The 20,118-nt window shown below is 47.1% G+C and overlaps 2 protein-coding genes across 9 annotated transcripts in view; both read left to right on the top strand.

Moving 5' to 3' along the window:
* The first annotated feature begins 39 nt into the window (after positions 1 to 39).
* Positions 40 to 8,256, top strand: LOC108311929 (O-sialoglycoprotein endopeptidase). The gene is made up of 11 exons (XM_017539590.2): positions 40 to 563; positions 2,897 to 3,016; positions 3,200 to 3,375; positions 6,013 to 6,108; positions 6,266 to 6,315; positions 6,461 to 6,539; positions 7,139 to 7,204; positions 7,319 to 7,409; positions 7,624 to 7,699; positions 7,796 to 7,894; positions 8,040 to 8,256. Exons 1-11 carry the CDS (start codon positions 449 to 451, stop codon positions 8,077 to 8,079), a joined length of 1,008 nt encoding a protein of 335 aa, XP_017395079.1. The 5' UTR covers positions 40 to 448; the 3' UTR covers positions 8,080 to 8,256.
* KLHL33 (kelch like family member 33) overlaps positions 8,234 to 20,118 on the top strand; it is an 18,848-nt gene continuing 6,963 nt past the window's right edge. Inside the window, exons 1-3 of one of the 8 annotated variants that reach the window (XM_037742395.1) lie at positions 8,234 to 8,354; positions 13,687 to 13,949; positions 17,833 to 18,596. In XM_037742395.1, the coding sequence (XP_037598323.1) occupies positions 13,861 to 13,949; positions 17,833 to 18,596 (853 nt within the window). In that variant the 5' untranslated portion in view covers positions 8,234 to 8,354; positions 13,687 to 13,860. Of the gene's footprint in view, positions 8,355 to 11,083; positions 13,000 to 13,686; positions 13,950 to 17,096; positions 17,249 to 17,386; positions 17,573 to 17,832; positions 18,597 to 20,118 lie in introns of those variants that run through there. The other 7 variants (XM_017539586.2, XM_037742398.1, XM_037742397.1 and 4 more) reach the window with 7 other exon arrangements.

Here is a 20,118-nt window from a genome sequence, read left to right as displayed (position 1 = left end):
TGGTCTGTCTGACACCACGTGACGGGGAAGCTTGGCCTAGCCTCCCTTCTCCCCAGGAGACTTAAGGCCCCAACCCTCCTTCGGGGTGTTTATCGTTGTGCCAGATTCTCGGCACATTTTGTGAATGTGGCTTAAGCTCCTAACGCTGTGCAAGAGGTGAAAAAAACAATGGAGAAGGCTGGGCTGGACCACAGGAAAGGGATAGAAAAACGGATAGGAATGTAAAGCACAGAGGCGGCTTGGCGTCCTTGGCAGTTAGGAAGACAGGTCCCCGGAGGGGCCTTGGCGGGTTTCCGCTCGCGGGAGTTCTGCGGTGTCTCCCGTTGCTATCTCCAGTGTCACCCTCTTCTTTAGTGCTCTGGAAAGCTGCGGCCCAGCGCGGATTAGGGAGGACTTCCACTCATTAGGTTGCTAGGAGTCCTGTCGGCGTTTTCTCCCAGGCTTCGCCATGCCGGCGGTGCTCGGTTTTGAAGGCAGCGCCAATAAGATTGGCGTGGGAGTAGTGCGGGATGGCAAGGTGCTGGCGAACCCGCGGCGGACTTATGTCACGCCTCCGGGCACAGGTGGGTGAGAAGGGGACTTGAGGGTTTTCCGCGCACTTCCCCGCACGGAATTAGTCTTCCATCTTCCTAAATACTAGTTAAGTGGGGCCTTGGGTGCATTGTCCGTTCTTACAGCTTTTGATCCGAGTCTCAGGGAAATGATGTGACTTTATTAACATCACAAGGCTGATAACTAGAAGAAGTACAGGCACTTGGAGGTGGATCTGATAAGTTAGTTTACCTTTTATTGAGCGCATTTTATGTGCTAAGCGTTTAGAAGTAGATGTTATGATTCTGTTGTGGAATCATATATAAATAGATGTTTATTCTACAGCATGATAAACAGTGTAATAGAGATGGATTCGAAATATTCTGTTTAAAAAATGCTTAGTAGGAGTATAGATTCCAGTTGCCCTGAATATACACTCCTTTAAAAAAAAATACTTAAAAAAAAATAGGATGGGGACAAAGAAGAGAGTGGAAAAGACTCCCAGCTTACATGCCAGACAGAAGTGGCTGGCTTTGCAATATTCATATTCAATATTTATGTTCTGGACATTTGGTCTTTATTTTTAATTTTAAATTAATTTTATTTTGTGATGGAATCTCACTGTGTCGCCCAGGCTGGAGTGCAATGGCGCGCTCTCGGCTCACCGCAACCTCCGGCTCCTGGGTTCAAGCAATTCTCCTGCCTCAGCCTCCCAAGTAGCTGGGAGTACAGGTGTGCACCACCACGCCCGGCTAATTTTTGTATTTTTAAGTAGAGACTGGGTTTCACCATGTTGGTCAGGCTGGTCTTGAACCCCTGACCTCATGATCTGCCCCCCTCATCTCCCAAAGTGCTGGGATTACAGGCGTGAGCCACTCACCCAGCTTACTTTTTATTTTTATTTAATTTTGTTTGAGACAGAGTCTTGCTCTGTCACCCAGGCTGGAGTGCAATGGCACGCCCTTGGCTCACTGCAACCTCTGCCTTCCAGGTTGAAGCGACTCTTCTACCCCAGCCTCCCAAGTAGCTAGGACTACAGGTGCGTGCCACCACGCCCAGCTAATTTTTATTTATTTTTTTATTTTTATTTATTTATTTATTTATTTATTTTTTTTGAGACGGAGTTTCGCTCTCCTTACCCAGGCTGGAGTGCAATGGCACAATCTCGGCTCACCGCAGCCTCCGCCTCCTGGGTTCAGGCAATTCTCCTGCCTCAGCCTCCTGAGTAGCTGAGATTACAGGCATGTGCCACCATGCCCAGCTGCTTTTTGTATTTTTAGTAGAGACGGGGTTTCACCATATTGACCAGGATGGTCTCGATCTCTTGACCTCGTGATCCACCCGCCTCGGCCTCCCAAAGTGCTGGGATTACAGGCGTGAGCCACCGCGCCCGGCCCAATTTTTATTTTTTTAGTGGAGATGAGGTTTCACCATGTTGGCCAAGCTGATCTGGGACTCCTGACCTTAGGCGATCCTCCCAACTCAGCCTCCCAAAGTGTTGGGATTACAGGCTGAGCCACGGCCCGGGCCTGGTCTTTCTTTTTAAAATGGGAATAATACCTGTATCATTAAATCTTGAAGATTAGATGAAAGTACCAAACACATTACAACTTTTAATTGATATTTTTAGTAAGCTATTATATCTTGCCTACTCACCCCTCAAACACTTGTATGCATAGGAGAGAGCAGCTGACTTGCATGTATCTGAAAAGCCTCCCTGAACAGGTGACACTGTGACAGATTACTCATTAGAAATATATGTGTATATTTAGCATTCAGTCCTCTAGACACTTGGGCACTGGAAATATAAAGATAAATAAAATACTCAATGCTTTGAGATACTCATGAGTAAGATGAGCAAACCAGGCCAAGCGTGGTGGCTCACGCCTGTAATCTCAGCACTTTGGGAGGCCGAAGCGGGCGTATCACCTGAGGTCAGGAGTTCAAGACCAGCCTGGCCAACATGGTGAAACCCTGTCTTTAAAAGAAAGAATATATATATATTAAAAAAAAAAGATGAGCAAACCATGGAAAATTATAATGCTATAATTGTTATGTTAAATAAATGACATCATCATGCATAGAGTTCTGTAGGGTCACAGAGAAAGAAGATCACCAAAGGGTATGAGGTAGATACCACTTGCATTGAGTCCTGAAGGCTGAGTAGGAATTGGGTAGGAAGAAGAGCATTTCTGAAAGTTGATGAGAAGCCAGAAAGAGTATATATCTGAAAACCTGGAAGATAGAATGCTTAAGGAAAGTGAAAGGTCTCTTCCTACATCACTAAAACTCTTGTTGCTTTAACTTCCTACCTACCTTTGCTACAGAAAATCCCTGTGATCTCTGACCTATGTTCATTTTCTAGGATTCCTTCCAGGTGACACAGCCAGGCATCACAGAGCTGTTATCCTAGACCTACTACAGGAGGCACTAACAGAGTCTGGATTAACCTCCCAGGATATCGATTGCATTGCATACACCAAGGGTATGGCTGGGAGAGTGGTCAACGATGGAGGAATATACCTGCAACCTGGCTAGGTCAAAATAGCCAACACCTTACCTCTGCCATCACTGGTACCCCTACCCCACCTCATATCCCTTACTTTCCCCACCTGTTTTTTTTTTTTACCAGCCTCTAGGATTATAACTTCCATTTCTATTCTCCTAGGCCCTGGCATGGGTGCCCCACTGGTTTCTGTGGCCGTCGTGGCTCGTACTGTGGCCCAGCTGTGGAATAAGCCATTGCTGGGTGTGAACCACTGTATAGGCCACATTGAGATGGGCCGCCTCATCACTGGAGCCACCAGCCCAACCGTGTTGTATGTCAGTGGAGGGAATACGCAGGTATTTAGAGTACTCTACCCATTCCCTCTCAACTTCTGAGGCACCGAACCAGTGTCTTCCTTGTTCTACCTGAGTCATGGGAATGTCAGGAACAAAGCTGGGCTCATCTGAACCTAAAATACTGTAAACCAGAAAACCCCCAACAGAGTTTGTAACATTGCAGATTTTGGCAACCTGATCAGAACATTATATGACTTATCTGATTATCATGAGACTTTATATCTGATTATAAAGGTTAGGAATTTCTACTTCAGGAAAGAAATGAATGGTAAGGATTAAGCCTTCAAAATAATGAATATCTGAAAGAACGATCTTGCATTATTTTGAAGCTTATTTTGTCTATGAATCTTAGCAATTAAAACTAAGGACCACTATCTGATTTATTATTTTAGGGCAACTACATGTTTTTATGTTACTGGGGATGATTATATAGACTTGTTATTCTAAGAAGAAGTATAAATAACTTTAAGAATACTTCAGAAATTATAGAAGGTATTTTATTTTATTTGAGATGGAGTTTTGCCTTTATTGTCCAGGCTGGAGTGCATTGGCGCAACCTTGGATCACTGCAACCTTGGCCTTCCAGATTCAAGCAATTCTTCTGCCTCAGCCTCCCAAGTAGCTGGGATTACAGGCATGAGCCACCACCCCTGGCCAATTTTTTGTATTTTTAGTCAAGACAGGGTTTCACCATGTTGGCCAGGCTGATCTCCAACTCCTGACCTCAGGTGATCCACCTGCCTTAGCCTCCCAAAGTGCTGGGATTATAGGTGTGAGCCACTGTGCCCAGCCAGAAGGTATTTTAAATTTATAAGTGAGGCTAAAGTTGTTTGGGATACCTCATATGACCTTTTTAAGGTTGGGATTGGATTCCTTTCCAACAGAACACTTGATGATCATTAGAAATAGTTCAGCATTTTCCCCACCTCATGAAAGGGTTGTGTCTAGAAGATGAGACACGTTTCCCATGAAAACAATGTGAAAACTTCAGCAGGTAGAGGGCAAGTAGTTGGCTGAGGCCTGCAGGATGACATACAAGGTTAGGGACTTGGGTTGTGGAAAGTATAATGGAGTCAAAGAGAGTTGATGAAGAGGAGTGGTTTTGTCTTCCTCTTCTCTTTCGCTGCTTGCTTAGATGTAAGAAACAGGGAGGATGATTAGGTGGAGAGGAGTGGATAGCAGAAGCAGAAAGGCAGGATTTTTCCTTCCCCTTTTGTTACCATCTTTTCAATAGCAGAGAAAGATCTGTTTCAGAAAGGGAGGAAATCCCTAACAGCACTGGGAAGGCAAAGGGACTTCATGGTTCCTAGGAAGCCCTTGGTGTTAAAAGGATGCAGCATATGTGTCGGTAGGTGACAGATATTCTCTGTTAAAAGTTGGTCACATACGAAGAATGGCCTTAATACAAAAAAAGGGGGGTGTGGTGGCTGGCGCCTATAATCCCAGATACTTGGAAGGCTGAGGCAGGAGAATTGCTTGAACCCAGGAGGCAGAGGTTGCAGTGAGCTGAGATCACGCCATTGCACTCCAGCCTGGATGACAGAGCACGACTGTATTAAAAAAAAAATAAAACAAAAAATAAAAGAAAAATGACCTTAATTGGATTGCCCTTGCTGACTTGGCTGGGCCTTTAGTCTGACTCCATATGAGATTTTTTAATTCTTCAACTCTGCTTCTTGTTTCTAAATACCAGTGCCCTGCTTGATATGGTGGCTGACACCTATAATCCCAGCACTTTGGGAGGCCAAGGCAGGTAGTTTACTTGAGACCAGGAGTTTGAGACCAGGCTGGGCAACACAGTAAGACGCCATCTCTACAAAAATATAAAAATTAGCCACACATGGTTGTCCAGGTACCTAGGAGGCTGAGGTGGGAGGATCCTTTGAGCCTAGGAGGTCGAGGCTGCAGTGAGCTATGATCACATCACTCCAGTCTGGGAGACAAAGTGAAACCCTGTCTTAAAAAAACAAAAATACCACTGCCCCTGTGTGATAATTTAGGGGTCTTGTTCTTTGCCTCTAAGCAGAAAAGCTTGTTCCTTACTGTCGAGATTGCATTTAAGGGATATATTGGGAACTTTTTTTTTTTTTTTTTTTTTGAGACGGAGTTTCGCTCTCGTTACCCAGGCTGGAGTGCAATGGCGCGATCTCGGCTCACCGCAACCTCCGCCTCCCGGGTTCAGGCAATTCTCCTGCCCCAGCCTCCTGAGTCGCTGGGATTACAGGCACACGCCACCATGCCCAGCTAATTTTTTGTATTTTTAATAGAGACGGGGTTTCACCATGTTGACCAGGATGGTCTCGATCTCTTGACCTCGTGATCCACCCGCCTTGGCCTCCCACTATATTGGGAACTTTTAAGCCAGAAAAAAGAAATGTATTTGAAGTGACTGTTTCTGCCTGGACCTAGACTGTGTCGTAGATTAGGAATCTGCTCCTGGAATCCTTGGAGTATACAGATTCCTTCTCAAATCAGAGCTGTAAAAACATTACCAATTCACCATTTGGGAAACACTTTTTTCCCACTTGTTATTGGAAGCTTTGGTGGTCATGTTGATCCTCTGCTATGTTTTTTTCCCAAAGCCAAATAATCCTCTTTACAGACTTGGGGTTTCATGGACATCCTCATCACCCTTAGGTGATTGCATACTCAGAACATCGGTACCGTATCTTTGGGGAAACCATCGATATTGCAGTGGGTAACTGTCTGGATCGTTTTGCTCGAGTGCTGAAGGTAAGCCAGTGGGGCTGCAGAGAACATAAAATGTGGGTGAATTTTAGGAAAACCATGGAGGGGGAGGGGTGAAATATTAAATGAGTTTCTTATGCTTTCTGCATATCTGATTTCGTCCTCTTCCATTCACTTCTTCCTTATTTTTTTCTTCTGCTAGATTTCGAATGACCCAAGTCCAGGATACAACATTGAACAGATGGCAAAGCGGTAAGGGGACTTACGGTGGAAGCAGGCTGGCTCCTGGGGCTTCAGGGATTTTCCCGTATACATTAACAAAATTTGGGAGGGACTTTGGAGGGTGAGAAGCCAGCTGACTGTAGGCTTAGTGCCTGGTATACTCATTCCCACATAGAGGCAAGAAGCTAGTTGAGCTGCCATACACCGTAAAGGGGATGGACGTCTCATTCTCAGGGATCCTATCTTTCATTGAGGTGAGTGTGAGAGAGGTGATGAAACAGGCACTTTCGTGCTTTTTAAATAAAGCATATCTGCTTTGCTTACTGTTGTATTTCATATAGCACGGTGTATTTATATAGCACAGTGCTGGTCCATATCATGTGCTGGGTAGATTCATTTAGAAGGTACTTACTGAATATCTTTGTGTGCCAGGTACTGTTTTAGATAGTAGAGATGCAACATGGAGCGAAACAAAAATCCCTGCTTGCATGGAGTTTTGATTCTAAGTTAGGGAGCAGGGGAGATAGAAAGAGGAAAATAATGAAGTTTCAGATGGTGGTGAGTACAGGTAAAAAATTAAACAGGGTAAGGGGTGAGAGATGCCAGGACAAGCATTCAAAAAGTAATTACTGCATCTTAAATGAATACTGCTCATTCTATACCATGATGCCAATGAAGGGAATGTGGTACAGGATGTGCTGGTAACTTGATTTGTGGTAAAACATGATCCTCCGAATATATTAATTTTTGCTCTCATGTAATCGCAAAACCATGATTTATTTATTTATTTTTTATTGTCTGAAGTGAAAACAAAATGATTTGTTGATTCATTTGTTTTTCTCTTTAATTATAGGATGTAGCCCATCGGATGCTGGCCACAGGCGAGTGTACTCCTGAGGATCTGTGTTTTTCCCTGCAGGTAATGAATTAAAAAGCTGGGACAGAAAGTTGGGGCTGGAGGAGCTTTTATATAGTAGAGCAGAACCCAGCTGGGATACCCCTCTGATCTTTTCTCCTTGTCTGTCCCCGACAGGAAACCGTGTTTGCAATGCTGGTAGAGATAACAGAGCGAGCCATGGCACATTGTGGCTCCCAGGAGGCCCTCATTGTAGGAGGAGTGGGGTGTACGTACTATTGAACAATGTTTCTCTTATCTGTTCTTAGCACTCTGCCTCTTCCTCCTGATATTCTAAATCATGAGGGGTTTGGGGTATGCTTCCCAATCCTTGCCCTGATCCCCTACGTCATTGTTCTAAAAGTAGGTGTATGTGATATATTCTGCTGGACCATGAAGAGGTAGCTAAAACTAAGCTAACCCTGTTCCCTGCCTCTTTGTAGGTAACGTGAGGCTGCAGGAGATGATGGCGACAATGTGCCAGGAACGTGGAGCCCGGCTTTTTGCTACAGATGAGAGGTAAAGACACTTTACCTTTGGTTTCTTTTTTACTTCTCCTGTTCTTGTGATTTCCCACCCTTAGATGCCAATTTTCATATCGCTTTTGCATCCCAGATTTTGTATTGACAATGGAGCCATGATAGCTCAGGCTGGCTGGGAGATGTTTCAGGCTGGACACAGGACCCCCCTCAGTGATTCTGGGGTTACACAGAGGTGAGTGATTCACCTCTTGGTGAGGATAGATTATTGGGATGTAGACAAAAATCAGCAGGGAAGAGAGTCCAGGAACATGAGGGCGGAGAAGAATGGAAGATGTTAAGGGCTAGTTCTCCATCTTGATTTTTCTGTTTTTCTGCAGGTATCGGACAGATGAAGTAGAAGTGACCTGGAGGGACTAATAAGATTAACAGAATCAGAGTAGATAGTTCCCTAATTGGAACCCGAAGGACCCTGTGCGTCAATCTCTATCCTGATGTCGTGGGAGTCCTAGCAAAGCTATAGACTCCAAGCAAGGCTTGGGGTCCTTCATGGAACCCCAAGATGACTCAGCAATAAATTTTTTTTTGTTTTGTTTTATATGTTGATGGTTGGATGGTGTTGTGCAGGACCAATATATAGATTTGGTGTTTGATAAATTCTTGTTGGAAGCTGCTGCTGTGGAGCCAAGAATGAGGTATCCTTTTTTTTTGCCTTTTCTTTTTTTTTTTGGTTAATAAATGGGATCTTGCTGTGTTGTCCAGACTGGTCTTGAACTGGGCTCAAGCAGTCTTATCACCTCAGCCTCCTGAGTAGGCATGCCACTGTGCCTGGCAACAATAGTATTATAACTATTATTATTTCAGTATTAGGTCCTATTTTAACTGCTTTACATTCATTCTCTCATTTAAATTCTTTGAAGTAGATACTCAAGACTTCTCTTCAAACAGCTTGGAGGCTGGGTGCAGTAGCTCACACCTGTTATCCCAGTGCTTTAAGAGGCCAAGGCAGGAGGATCCCTTGAGCCCAGGAGTTTAAGCCAAGCCCAGGCAACGTAGCCAGACACCATCTACTCGAAAAATCTAAAAATTACCTGGGCATGGTGGCACACTATAGCTCCCTGGGAGCAGTGGCTCAGTCACAGCTTACTGTAGTCCCAACTCCAAATGAGGCTGAGTTGGGAAGATAGCTTGACCCCAGGATGAGATCACAGTGAGCTGCGATTCTGCCACTGCATTCCAGCCTGGGTGACAGAACAAAACCTTGTCTCTTAAAAACAAACAGCCTGGAGATTGGTCTAATTTGTAACTCTAGAGTAAAACTGCCTCTACTCCATATACTTTCCCCTACATGAACAAAACAATGATTCCACTGTTTTGTTCGCATCTACAGTACCTACCTTTTCTAACTCTAGCAGCTCTTCCACTGTGCCCTCTGAAACTGATAGCCAGTCATATGTCAAATTCTCTGTATCTCAGCCTCTTCTCTGAATGTTCCCTTCACATTCACACTCTTCAGACTTGGTTTCTTACAAGGACTCTACTTGGCAGTGGTGGTGTTTTCCCTCTCGCACCCATTGTACCACTGGGCCTGGAGGTGGTGCACGTGTCCTCATTTTTTCTCATACTGTTTCCAGACCATTGTCCCTTATCCCTAGGACCCTTCTGCTTTGAAACAAACTACCACACGAACACCACTGTTGTCATAAATCTTGAGGATTTCAGTATTCAGGTAGATCATTCTAACACCACTTCAACCACTTATTTCTTTGGTCCTGTGCTAGAGCTGCAGGTCCTCCACATCTCAGTTTCAAATAGCCGACTCTCTGCTACCACCACCTCCTATCTTTCCAGTACATTTTCGTTAGTATGCAAAATCCAGCAGTTCATCCCTTCACCAGGACCTATGGTCCACTGATCATACTTCCTTTCACAGATTTTATCCCCCACGTGTTTTTATTTCCCTCCTTCTTCAGCTAAATTCCCATAATCTGCCTCATTTCCTTTCCCCTCTTTTGCTTTTGGCATATTCAGCTGATTACCTGCTTAAGACCCATGGAGCCTAAAGGGCTAGTAAAAAATAGCTATGCTGACTGATGTTTAAATTTATGACTGTGACACTAAACTGGGTCCTTTAGGCCACCCATAAATAGTCCATTTCTCTAGTCCTTTCACTTGCCCTCTTCTCTAGTAACTCTCTCAGACCTTCTGTCCTCTCAAATATCTAACATCTCCCCCTATTCTCTGACCTTGGTTCCTATTTCAGTAAGAAAATAGAAGCAGTCAGTATACATTTACAGCCTTCTACCTTTGAAACTAACCACCTTCAAGCATCTGTACCCATGTCCTCTGCCTTCCTTCCTGTTACCATGAACCAGTGGTTCTCAACCAGAGCTGATTTTGCTTCTTAGAGGACATTGGATTGTCACCACGGATTAGAGGATACTTTACTGATTAAAAGTCAGGGCTGGGTGCAGTGCTTCACGCCTGTAATCCCAGCACTTTGGGAGGCCGAGGTGGGTGGATCACTTGAGGCCAGGAGTTCCAGACCAGTCTGAGCAGCATGGCAAAACCCCATCTCTACTAAAAATACAAAAAGTCAGCTGTGCGTGGTGTCACACGTCTGTAATCCCAACTACTCAGGCACAAGAATCGCTTGAACCCAGAAGGCGGAGGTTGCAGTGAGCCGAGATCATGCCACTGCATTCCAGCCTGGGTGACAGCAAGACTCTCTCAAGGGTTAATTCTCCCTCTTTTCCTGTAGAGTCAGTATTTCCTTCTGTCCTGAATCTTGCCATCAGCACACAAAGATGCCACTGTTCTCCTTATTTCACAAATAATGCCCTCTTGACCCCATTTGCCCTTCCAACTGCTTCCCATTTTTCTGTTCCACTTTACAGCAAAACTTAAAAAGCCTTGTCTTCAATTTCTCTTTGAAATCTCTACCAAAACTATTCTTACCACATTCACTAATGACTTGCACATAGCTAAGTCTAATGGCGTATTCTTCATCTTCAGAAGCTATTAGCAGCATTTGGCACTTCCTCTTTGAAACAGTTTCCTTACTTGGCTTTAGGATGCATTTTCTCGTCTGCCTCCTAGTTTACTGACTGCGCTTTCTTAGTCTCCTTTGCCAGTTTCTCCTCATCTCCACAGAGTTTAGTCCTCAGACTACTCTCTTTACACATATACCTGCAGTGACTTCATCTAGTTGTATACATTAAAATCATTTTGATGGGGGTGACTCCCAGTTACAGCTCCAGCCTGGACTTCCATCCCAAATACCTAGCCGCCCATTGGCACCTCTACTTGGATGTTTAATAGGCATCTCGGCCGGGCGTGGTGACTCATGCTTGTAATCCAAGCACTTTGGAGGCCAAGGTGGGCAGATCACCTGAGGTCGGGAGTTCAAGACCAGCCTGACCAACATGGTGAAACCCCATCTTTAAAAAAAAAAAAAAAAAAAGACATCTCAAATTTAACATACTCAAAATTGCACTTACTTCTCCAGTTGTTCATGCCAAAGTATCTTTGGCAGTTTTATTTCTTCTTCTCCAGTTCATCAAATCCTCTTGGCTCCACCTTCAAAGTATATCCAGAATTCCATTTCTCCTCACTTCCACTGCTGCCACTGCAGATCAGGTATCTACAGTGGCAGCAGTGGAAGTGAGGAGAAATGTGAGAATTCTGTATCTTCAGGATTATTGTTGTGGCTGGTCTTTTTCCTTTGATCATTGCTACTTAGAGTCAATTCTCCACATAGCAGCCAGAGTGAATAGCGTTAGCATGGAAACCAGATCAAGTTACTCTTCTGCTCAAAACCCTCAGTATTTTCTTACATCAAAGGAAAAATCAGAGTCTTTTTTAAAGGCCTGTGAGGCCCTCTGTGATCCACTCTGCCCTTCCCCACCTACCACTTTCATCCACTACTCAATTCTTTGTTTGCTCAGCTCCACCAACACTAGCTTTTCTGTTGGCCTTTAAACACCACAGTTGTCCTCTGAGGTGGGAGCAGAGCATTGGGCACTTGGTAAATGCAGAGTTCATTTTCTAGACCTGTTCTGGTTTTTATGTCCTGATCTTCCCTTTCCTGTTCTCCCTGGAGCTTGGAGAACTCGGGAGTTCCTGGGGAGCCCTGGAGTCCCTACCGTCATTACTGAGCCAGTAGACGTCCACAGTCCTCTGGCCCTGCTTGGATTGGAACATTGTTTGAGGCTGCTGGAGTAAGGATGCTGCCTGAGAAGAGAGTAAGAAAGAATGAGACAAACTCCTTACGCAGCTGAGCAATTGCTCCTTGTATCGTACCTCTCTTCCCCTAAGAGAATTACTGCTATTCCAGAGAAATGTCATGTGGCTTCTCTCCACATTGACTAACCACATTCCCTTTTCATTTTCCTGGGTGCCTGCTTCTCTAACCCACTCTCAACTCTGTTTTTCCTAAAACAGGACATGTTTTAGGATTGGTCTCCTTTCTGCTAAGTATCCATCCCTATGACATCCAAATATTCAGGGTTTACTGGGAAAAGTGGGGCTATCTTTTGTGTTATAACACAAAATAATGTTATCTTTCTACTAAGGATGCCCCAAATGTAAACTGGCAAGATGTGTAATATTACTAGAATTAGGGTAGTGCTGGAAACCGTTCTCTAGAATTGGACCGTAGCCCTTCCTGACCACACTCCAGCTCACCCTACTATGTTTTATCTTTTGATCAAAATTTCTCCCACCTGACATTCAAAGCTTTCCCCCACCCCAAACATTTCAGGAGAACCAAACGTCAAGCAAATTCATTTCTCTCACATCTGGTACCCAATTCTATTCAGTCTTAGGTCTTGGTAACTCTAGATGAGTTCATGTGCCTCCCAGATTGCCTTTGAGAGCCAATTTCTATACCTCTCACACCATGTCCTTCTCTTATTCCTCTTTTCACTCACCTTGAGCTTGGCGTTGAGTAGCCAGGCTTAACCCTCCTGGCATCCTTATGAGGCTATGCCATAGTAGTAGTCAAAGGCATCACTTTATGGAGAGGAGAGAAAAGGTCTAGGAGGAAGAGATGAAGGAGTGGGAGTCTTTTTCCTGGGGACACAGGCACTGCTGGGCAGCTGTGGGAAGCAAGGTCTTCACCATGATTATATTTCCTCTCATTATTAGTTCCTGACCATTTGTATGCCCATCTTACTCTTCTCTATCTCACATTTACAGTAGAATACCTATGTAATACTTGACAGCAGATATAGGCCCTTTCTGCCAATTTTGCTGATAACCCAGGATAAGTACATTGGACTTCAGTTGGTTCAAACACGAGACCTGAAAGGAGAAGCAACTAGGAAAGAAGGGGATATGGTATGTTGGGTGAGGGGTGACCAGAAGACTCCCTTTTTCTCCACTACTCCTCCCAGAATTCAGGAAGCTACTTTCCTTCTGTGTCTGAGCAGATAGCCCTGCAGAGGTTCATGGTTCTTGCCGTGGGCTTTCCCAAAAAGCCAAAAGTCTGCAAGAACGAGTCGTGTAATATTAAAGAATCAAGTGGACCAACTGGGAACTGTGATAAAACTGGAGAGCACCTGCCTTGTCCCACAGGAGAGGAGCTACTCAGCCCCAGCTAACTGTGTCTTGTGGGATGGAGGCCCAGGATTAGCAGATGCCTGGATCTTAAGTGTTGGCAGTTTATTTTAAAAATTGTAAATGTTGTGCAATCAAAATCCAGACGAAGATTCCATTCCTTGGCTACCATTTTCAACCTCTGGTCTAGAGACTTCCTTACTGGAAGTTCTTAATGTGATCTTGCACATTGGTGAGGCTCACTCAGTAGGACAGTGCCATGTGATAGGTGTCTGCCTGGATTGAAGAGCCCCATTTCACAACTGCGAAGAGGAAGGGGTGGTGCAGAATGATAGGGGTGGCGCATCAATCGTCGGGTAGAAGAGGAACGAGATTTTACTGTTAGTAATTCTGGGCTTTTTGTGGGGGTCAGCCTCCTGTTGTAACTCACTTCCTGACTCCTTACTCACCTGCCTACTCACTCACTAGGTTTCTTATAGAGCAACAGCAGGAGGAACCCGCCATGTGAGGAGGAACATGATGAGCAGGCAGAGCAGAGAGCCCAGGAGGGAGAGCAAGGGACTTTACCTGCAGAATGAAGGGCACCAGCCTGCAGGGAAGAGCAAATGCAGGCCCTTGTCCTGACCTCAGCACCACCCACTCATGTACCCCAAGGATGTCTTCCCAGCTCCTCAGGTCTTTCCAGCCCTGGACCTTACCTCAGCACCTGCCCACATTAACCAGGCAGCCAGGTAAGGTAGGTGTAGAAACAGCCAAAGTTGATGAGGGCACAGGCACAGAGCAGGAAGTTGGTGATGATGGGGGCAATGATGTTTAGCTCGGCTTTAGGGGAGATGAAAGGTCAGAAGTGAGTCTCCACACTAGTGTCATAAGATCCAGGTCTAGAAGTCGGGGACATCATTTTATGGCTTTCCCCATTCTCTCTATTCCCTTCTCCTTACTCCACCTGCACATTCCCTTCTCCTTACTCCTTGCATACCACCCCTACCACTGCAAAGTTTGGAGACATTTTCGTCCACTTTTAGGAAAACAGCAATAGAAAAGAGGCTTTAGGATCAGGTCCTAGAAGCCAGAGGTAGGGCTGGGAAGGGCATGAGAGGAATGGTGATTAATAGAGCCTGGTGTGGAGGGTGGGGTGAGGAATAAGGATGAAACCTACAGCAATGGGGAGGGTGAGCAGATAGCTCCACAGAGGCTTGTGGTTCTTGCCATGGCCTTCCCCCTCCCCCGCAAAAAGCCAATGACTGGGTATGGTTTATCGTGGCACAGCTGCTCCTGACACCATGCTTATGGCCTGAGGAAAAGGGCAGACAAGCAAAAATCAATGCATTCCTAAAATAATGCTTTCTACCCATGTTTTCACCTAGTTTTCCCAGACTTACTAGAATTTATCTGCATCTTTGAAGGTTTTACCCCATTCACATGAATCAAGCATCTATGCTATGCCAGGCAATGGGCAAGGCTTCACTCTCTATACTTCTCCTCTGGTTCACTCACCTCGTAGTGACTAGAGAGCCCATAGAGGCAGGACCCTTGCTCTCGACAGCCGCTGAAATCCCAGCCATATTGGACTTTGCGGCCAGGCAACTCCCATTCTGCACACCCTTGTCAGTCCTATTTTCTGAAGCATCTTGAATCATATAGGAACCTGGAAATGGGATTGAGGATACATATTTCTTCATGGGAATAAAACCCCATCCCAAAGCAGTAGGGCTGTCAAGGTACCACCCATACCAAAAGGCGAAATGGAAGTGTTTATATGGCAGGGGTTGGGGGAATAAGGAAATGACCAAGTTTGATAATCACAGAACACCATACAATTCATTAACAGATAAGAGGGATGCGGGAAACATGAAGGGAGGAGTGGGAGTCACTACAGACTCACCAGCCTTGATGTTGCCTTTGCTGGAGAGGGCTGAGATAGACAACCCAGTGACAGTATGACTGAAGCCAAGAATAGGATAATGAGCCATGGGCACCGTGGGGTGAGGATGCCCCCTTCAGAAGCACTCCCCAAAAACCCCTGGAGCAAAGAGTTCTTACCTGCCTAGATCCCCAGACTTAGGGAACCATGAGCTCCAATCCATTACCATGACTTCTGTGACCCAGCTGAAGTGCACTGGGGCCTTGCTGGTCCTGGCCCCAGAATTCTCCAGATCATCTTGGGAGTGTGGCTTGGTGTGGGGTTCCTTGTCGAGGTGAATGTGGTGCTATATCCTGGCCGAAACAGCACATACATAACATACCAAGACCCCTCGCTAGCCATTGCATCTGCAACCAGGAGGATAGCTAATGGACCTGGAGGGCAGTCCCAGAGCTGTAATGGAAGGTGGTGGTAGCCCACATGCAGATTTTATCCTACCTTCAGGAGTTTACTCTGGGACCTGGGTCTTACCAAGCTGCATGGAGCCATCCCAGGACTATGGAGTTGGCATAGAACTCATAGCAGGGTCCAGGGTCCTCATCCTTATAGGCAGGTGGTGAACAGAGGCTGGCTTGGGGTATGACTCTACCAGATTGCAGTTCCTCCACCTCCTGGTGGGGGGCGGTCAAGATGCTGGCCACATTGTCTTGCTGCAGGGAGGCTGTGAGAGGCATCTGAAATGTATGAACTGGGACAGAGGGTTCAGACCCTGGACACTATCTCCCCTTATGCTGGCCAGGACAACCACAAACTGCCTCTCGGTCATTTTGGAAAGTACACCTGCTGGCTAGGCTCACCCAGGGAATGCTAACTACTAAGAGTTGCCAGAGGTACCCAGACAACAAATGGGGAAATAGAGACAGCTCTGAAAATAGGAGGGGGTGCTGTGAGCGTCAGCCCACTTTCCCACCCTACCCCACCCTCCACATGATCCCTTTCATCTGAATCACAAGGGACAGTCATACCTCCTTCCCTTATTAAGTCTGCCTGTGGAGTCAACCTATCTAGCCTGGGCCAGACATTTTATAGGCCAGGAAGTAGCCGCCCTTGGCCTACCCGACCTCCCCAAGAGAAGGGAGAGGAAGTATATCACTGCATCTTCCCCCAAATCCTTTCCCCAATATGATACTCAAAACTGTGGCACAAAGTGATTGCCTGGCTTTTAGGGGCTTTAGTCAAGCACCTGGTCTCAGGATAAGAAAAGAGGTGTCCTGGAGGGAGAGGGAGTGGCTGTTACTGACTGGTTCAAACGGAATATCTGCATGCGCATAGCCCATCTAGTCCAGGACTCTGGTCCACACAGCATGCAGCTCAATCACACCTTCCACTATCTGGTTCTTATCCCAGTGCCAAGATGAGAGTTAGAATTGCCCAGACTTTTCCAAAGACACAGGGTTGAATTTCAGGCTCTCACCCTGGACCCCACCTCTGGACAGAGAGAAAGCCCTGTGCTGGGGGTGAGACATCTAGGTCCATAGCCCTGATCCCTGCCCCTTCACTTTCCCCACACCTCTGTCCTCTATGGATAAGGCTGGGCTATGTTCGCTCCTGGGTCTCAGCTGTTCCCTCCTGGGCCCTAGATTTTTTGTTTTTTGAGACAGGGTTTTGCTCTGTCACCCAAGCTGAAGTACAGTGGTGCAACCTTGGCTCACTGCAACCTCTGCTTCCTGGGCTCAAGCGATTGTCCCACCTCAGCCTCCTAAGAAGCTGGGGCTAAAGGTGTGGCCCGCCATGCCCAGCTAATTTTTATAGTTTTTGGTAGAGATGGGGCTTCACCATGTTGCTCAGGCTGGTCTCAGACTCCTGGCCTCAAGTGATCCACCCGCCTTGACCTCCCAAAGTGCTACAACTACAGGCATGAGCCACCACGCTCAGCTAATTTTTGTATTTTTTGGTAGAAATAAAAAAACTGGGGTTTCATCATGTTGCCCCCGCTGGTCTCAAACTCCTGGGCTCAAGTGACCCACCCACATCATGCCTCCCAAAGTGCTAGGATTACCGGGAAGAGCTGCCATGCCCGGCCAGGTCCCAGCTTTATCATGCACAGAAAAGTCAACAGCCAAAGCCCAGTCGAGACTCTTTGCCTGACCCTTCCAGCCCACTCTGGTGAGCACAGCCCTTGTGGCCTTGGGCTCATTCCATCGGATCCCCTCTTTCTCCTTAGTTTTCTAATTTGCGTAGCTCAGCAGTCTTGTATGACCTATAGGTGGGAAGGTGTGGGTGTCAATCTGGGAGGGAGCCCAGGGGATTGGGTGTCAGAGTTAGGACACCAGGTGCCAAGTGCCTAGCCAACCACCACCAGCTATAATTAGCCCCATGGGGCCACTGGCTGACTGGGATGCCATGTGGGCAAGTTCCCTCTGCCACACAGCCCCAAGCACAGCAGGGGCTCAAGTAAGAGGGCAAGCGGAACACTGGTGTCTCCTGAGGGTGACTAAAAGGATGGGGGCAATGGGGAGGAGTGTGGCACAGGATCTTTACCTGGCTTCTTGCATGTTTTGCTGTACCGTTTGTATCCCATAGTTGCCCTGTATATCCCTGATACTCCAGTGTTGGGATGTGGCTGGGGGTAGGAGGAGGGTGTTGGAGCAGGGGAGAGACTGACATTTTGACCGGCTGGAGACATGGTTCCTCTGGCCTGTCTGGGTCCAGCTCTGACACTAGGCTGTCTTGCTTCTGCTCATCTGCAGCTATCCAGCAAACCCCGGCATGAGCCTCTCGGACACCCCACATTATCCTTCTCAGCTGGAGAGTATCTCTCTTCCCGTCCAGGACTGCCTTGGACTCCCCGTGCACGCCCAAAGAGCCGCTTCCTGGCCTTCCTCCCCCGACGAGGATCCCAGTTTGCCTTCTTTTCCTCTGGAAGAGCCTGGCCCCAGGACCCTGGTCCCAGGGAGCCTTCCCTTTTCAGCCTTGTTCCTAGAGGAAGAAGAGGAAGAGGATGAAGATGAAGACGAGGAGGAGCCCGAGTGGCTGCGCAGCGAGGAGCATCCGAGCCAGTTTTTCGCCGAGGCCCAGCGGCTGCGGGAGCAGAGATTGTTGCTAGACGAAGAGGTGTCAGTCGCGGGGCGGGTATACGGGGTGCATCGGGTGATCTTGGCCGCAGTCAGCAGCCTCTTCCGAGACAGGCTGCTGGGCGGCGGAGGTCCGCGGCCCCCCTTAAGCCTCGAGGTGTCCCCAGGGGGATGGGAGGCCATGCTGACCTTTGCCTATGAGGGAGTGCTGGGCCCCGCCCCGCAGGAGGATGTGCTGGCGGCCGCCGAGGCGCTGGGAGCGCCCCGGGTGAAGGCTGCTGCCCAGCGGAGATGCGAGAGGGCTGGAAATGCCCGGGAAGATGTAAAGGAGCCCAGCCAGGCAGAGGAGCTGAGGGAGAACCTGCGCGGAATCGAGCTTCTCTACCGAGAGGGCATCGGCTGTGACTTGAAGCTGGAGGCAGGCGGCTGCCAGCTGCGGGGTGAGGGCCTGTAGGGCATTAAATTACTGCAGGTGCATATGCTGCCAGAATGGTGTGTGCAAGCCGCAGGTGGTTTGATCCCCACCATGATGGTTTCGATCCCTGCTGCTGTCAGAATTTCCCTGGGATGGCCTTTGGTGCCTCTCATGCCACACCGAGAGCTGAGCATGCGCAGTTGAGTTGTTTTCTAGGCGAGCTGACAGATTTAAACTGACCCTCTGTCTGGCTTTTCCTGTGTCCAGTAACAAGGCATTTCCAGCCAGCTGGCTAGAGCTAAGGGTACAATCCATGGCAGTAGAACAAGCAGAAAGTGGATTGACTCAAACAGAAATCAACCAAAGGCCCTTCTTGGCATCTTCCATTTGGTACACAGGAAAGCCAGGGGAACATGGTGGAAAACTCTGTGTCCTTTCACCTTGGTGTGCTTGACACCATGGCTGACTCACGGGCCCTGCAACTAATGAGCAAGTTCTGGTACTGTTTAAGGTTACCAGGTCAGGGCACTTTATTATTATTTTTTTCTTTCCTCCTCTGAGACAGGGTCTCACTCTGTCACCCAGGCTAGAGTGCAGTGGCATGATCTTAGCTCACTGCAACCTTCACCTCCTGGGTTCAAGTGATTCTCCTGCTTCAGCCTCATAAGTAGCTGGGATTACAGGCGCCTGCCACCACGCCTGGCTAAATTTTTTGGTATCTTTTACTAGAGATGGGGTTTTACCAGGTTGACCAGGCTGATCTAGAACTCCCGACCTCAAGTGATCCACCTGTCTCGGCCTCTCAAAGTGCTGGGATTACAGGCATAAGCCACCGTGCCTGGTCTGGCCATGGTACTTTGAAGTTAACCCTGCTCATCACCAGGAAAGCTAAGTAGGGTTGCGTAGGTTGGGTGTTATTCAGAGTCTACTAACATTTAGTGAGGCAATGGGTGCCTGAAACTTTTACACATGACATCTCTTTTAATTTTCACTGAAAGCTAGTGAGGTCAATATCGTTATCTATAGGTGCAAATAAGGAACATTAAATTCAGAGATGTTGACTTATAACAACCAGGATACAAGTCCACATTACTAGTCCAGTCTGCTTCCATGAACTAGGCCATGCAATGCCTCCCATGCCATTATTCCAAGACACCATAGGACCTGGAAAATGAAGTTGCAATGTGGACACATGAAAGTTTAAAGTTACAAAGGATTAGTTTAGAGATTATCTAGTTCCGTTCTTACACTTAACTGATGAAGAAATCAGAATCCAGGCCGGGCACAGTGGCTTATTCCTGTAATCCCAGCACTTTGGGAGGCCAAGGCGGGTGGATCATGAGGTCAGGAGATCGAGACCATCCTGGCCAACATGGTGAAACCCTGTCTCTACTAAAAACATATAAAAATTAGCTGGGCGTGGTGGCGCACGCCTACAGTCCCAGCTACTTGGGAGGCTGAGGCAGGAGAATTGTTTGAACCCAGGAGGCGGAAATTGTAGTGAGCTGAGATCATGCCAGTGCACTTGCCTGGGTGACAGCACGAGA

The sequence above is a fragment of the Cebus imitator genome, unplaced genomic scaffold (genome assembly GCF_001604975.1).
Source record: "Cebus imitator isolate Cc_AM_T3 unplaced genomic scaffold, Cebus_imitator-1.0 Scaffold119, whole genome shotgun sequence".
Classification (NCBI taxonomy): Eukaryota; Metazoa; Chordata; class Mammalia; order Primates; family Cebidae; genus Cebus; species Cebus imitator.
This window is presented reverse-complemented; position numbering and strand designations above follow the sequence as displayed.

Coding starts and splice junctions, on each gene's coding strand:
- LOC108311929 (XM_017539590.2), top strand. CDS start 449: ATGCCGGCGGTGCTCGGTTTTGAAGGCAGCGCCAATAAGATTGGCGTG. Junction 6,109..6,265: donor GTTTTGCTCGAGTGCTGAAG/GTAAGCCAGTGG, acceptor TTCTTCTGCTAG/ATTTCGAATGACCCAAGTCC. Junction 7,895..8,039: donor GATTCTGGGGTTACACAGAG/GTGAGTGATTCA, acceptor GTTTTTCTGCAG/GTATCGGACAGATGAAGTAG.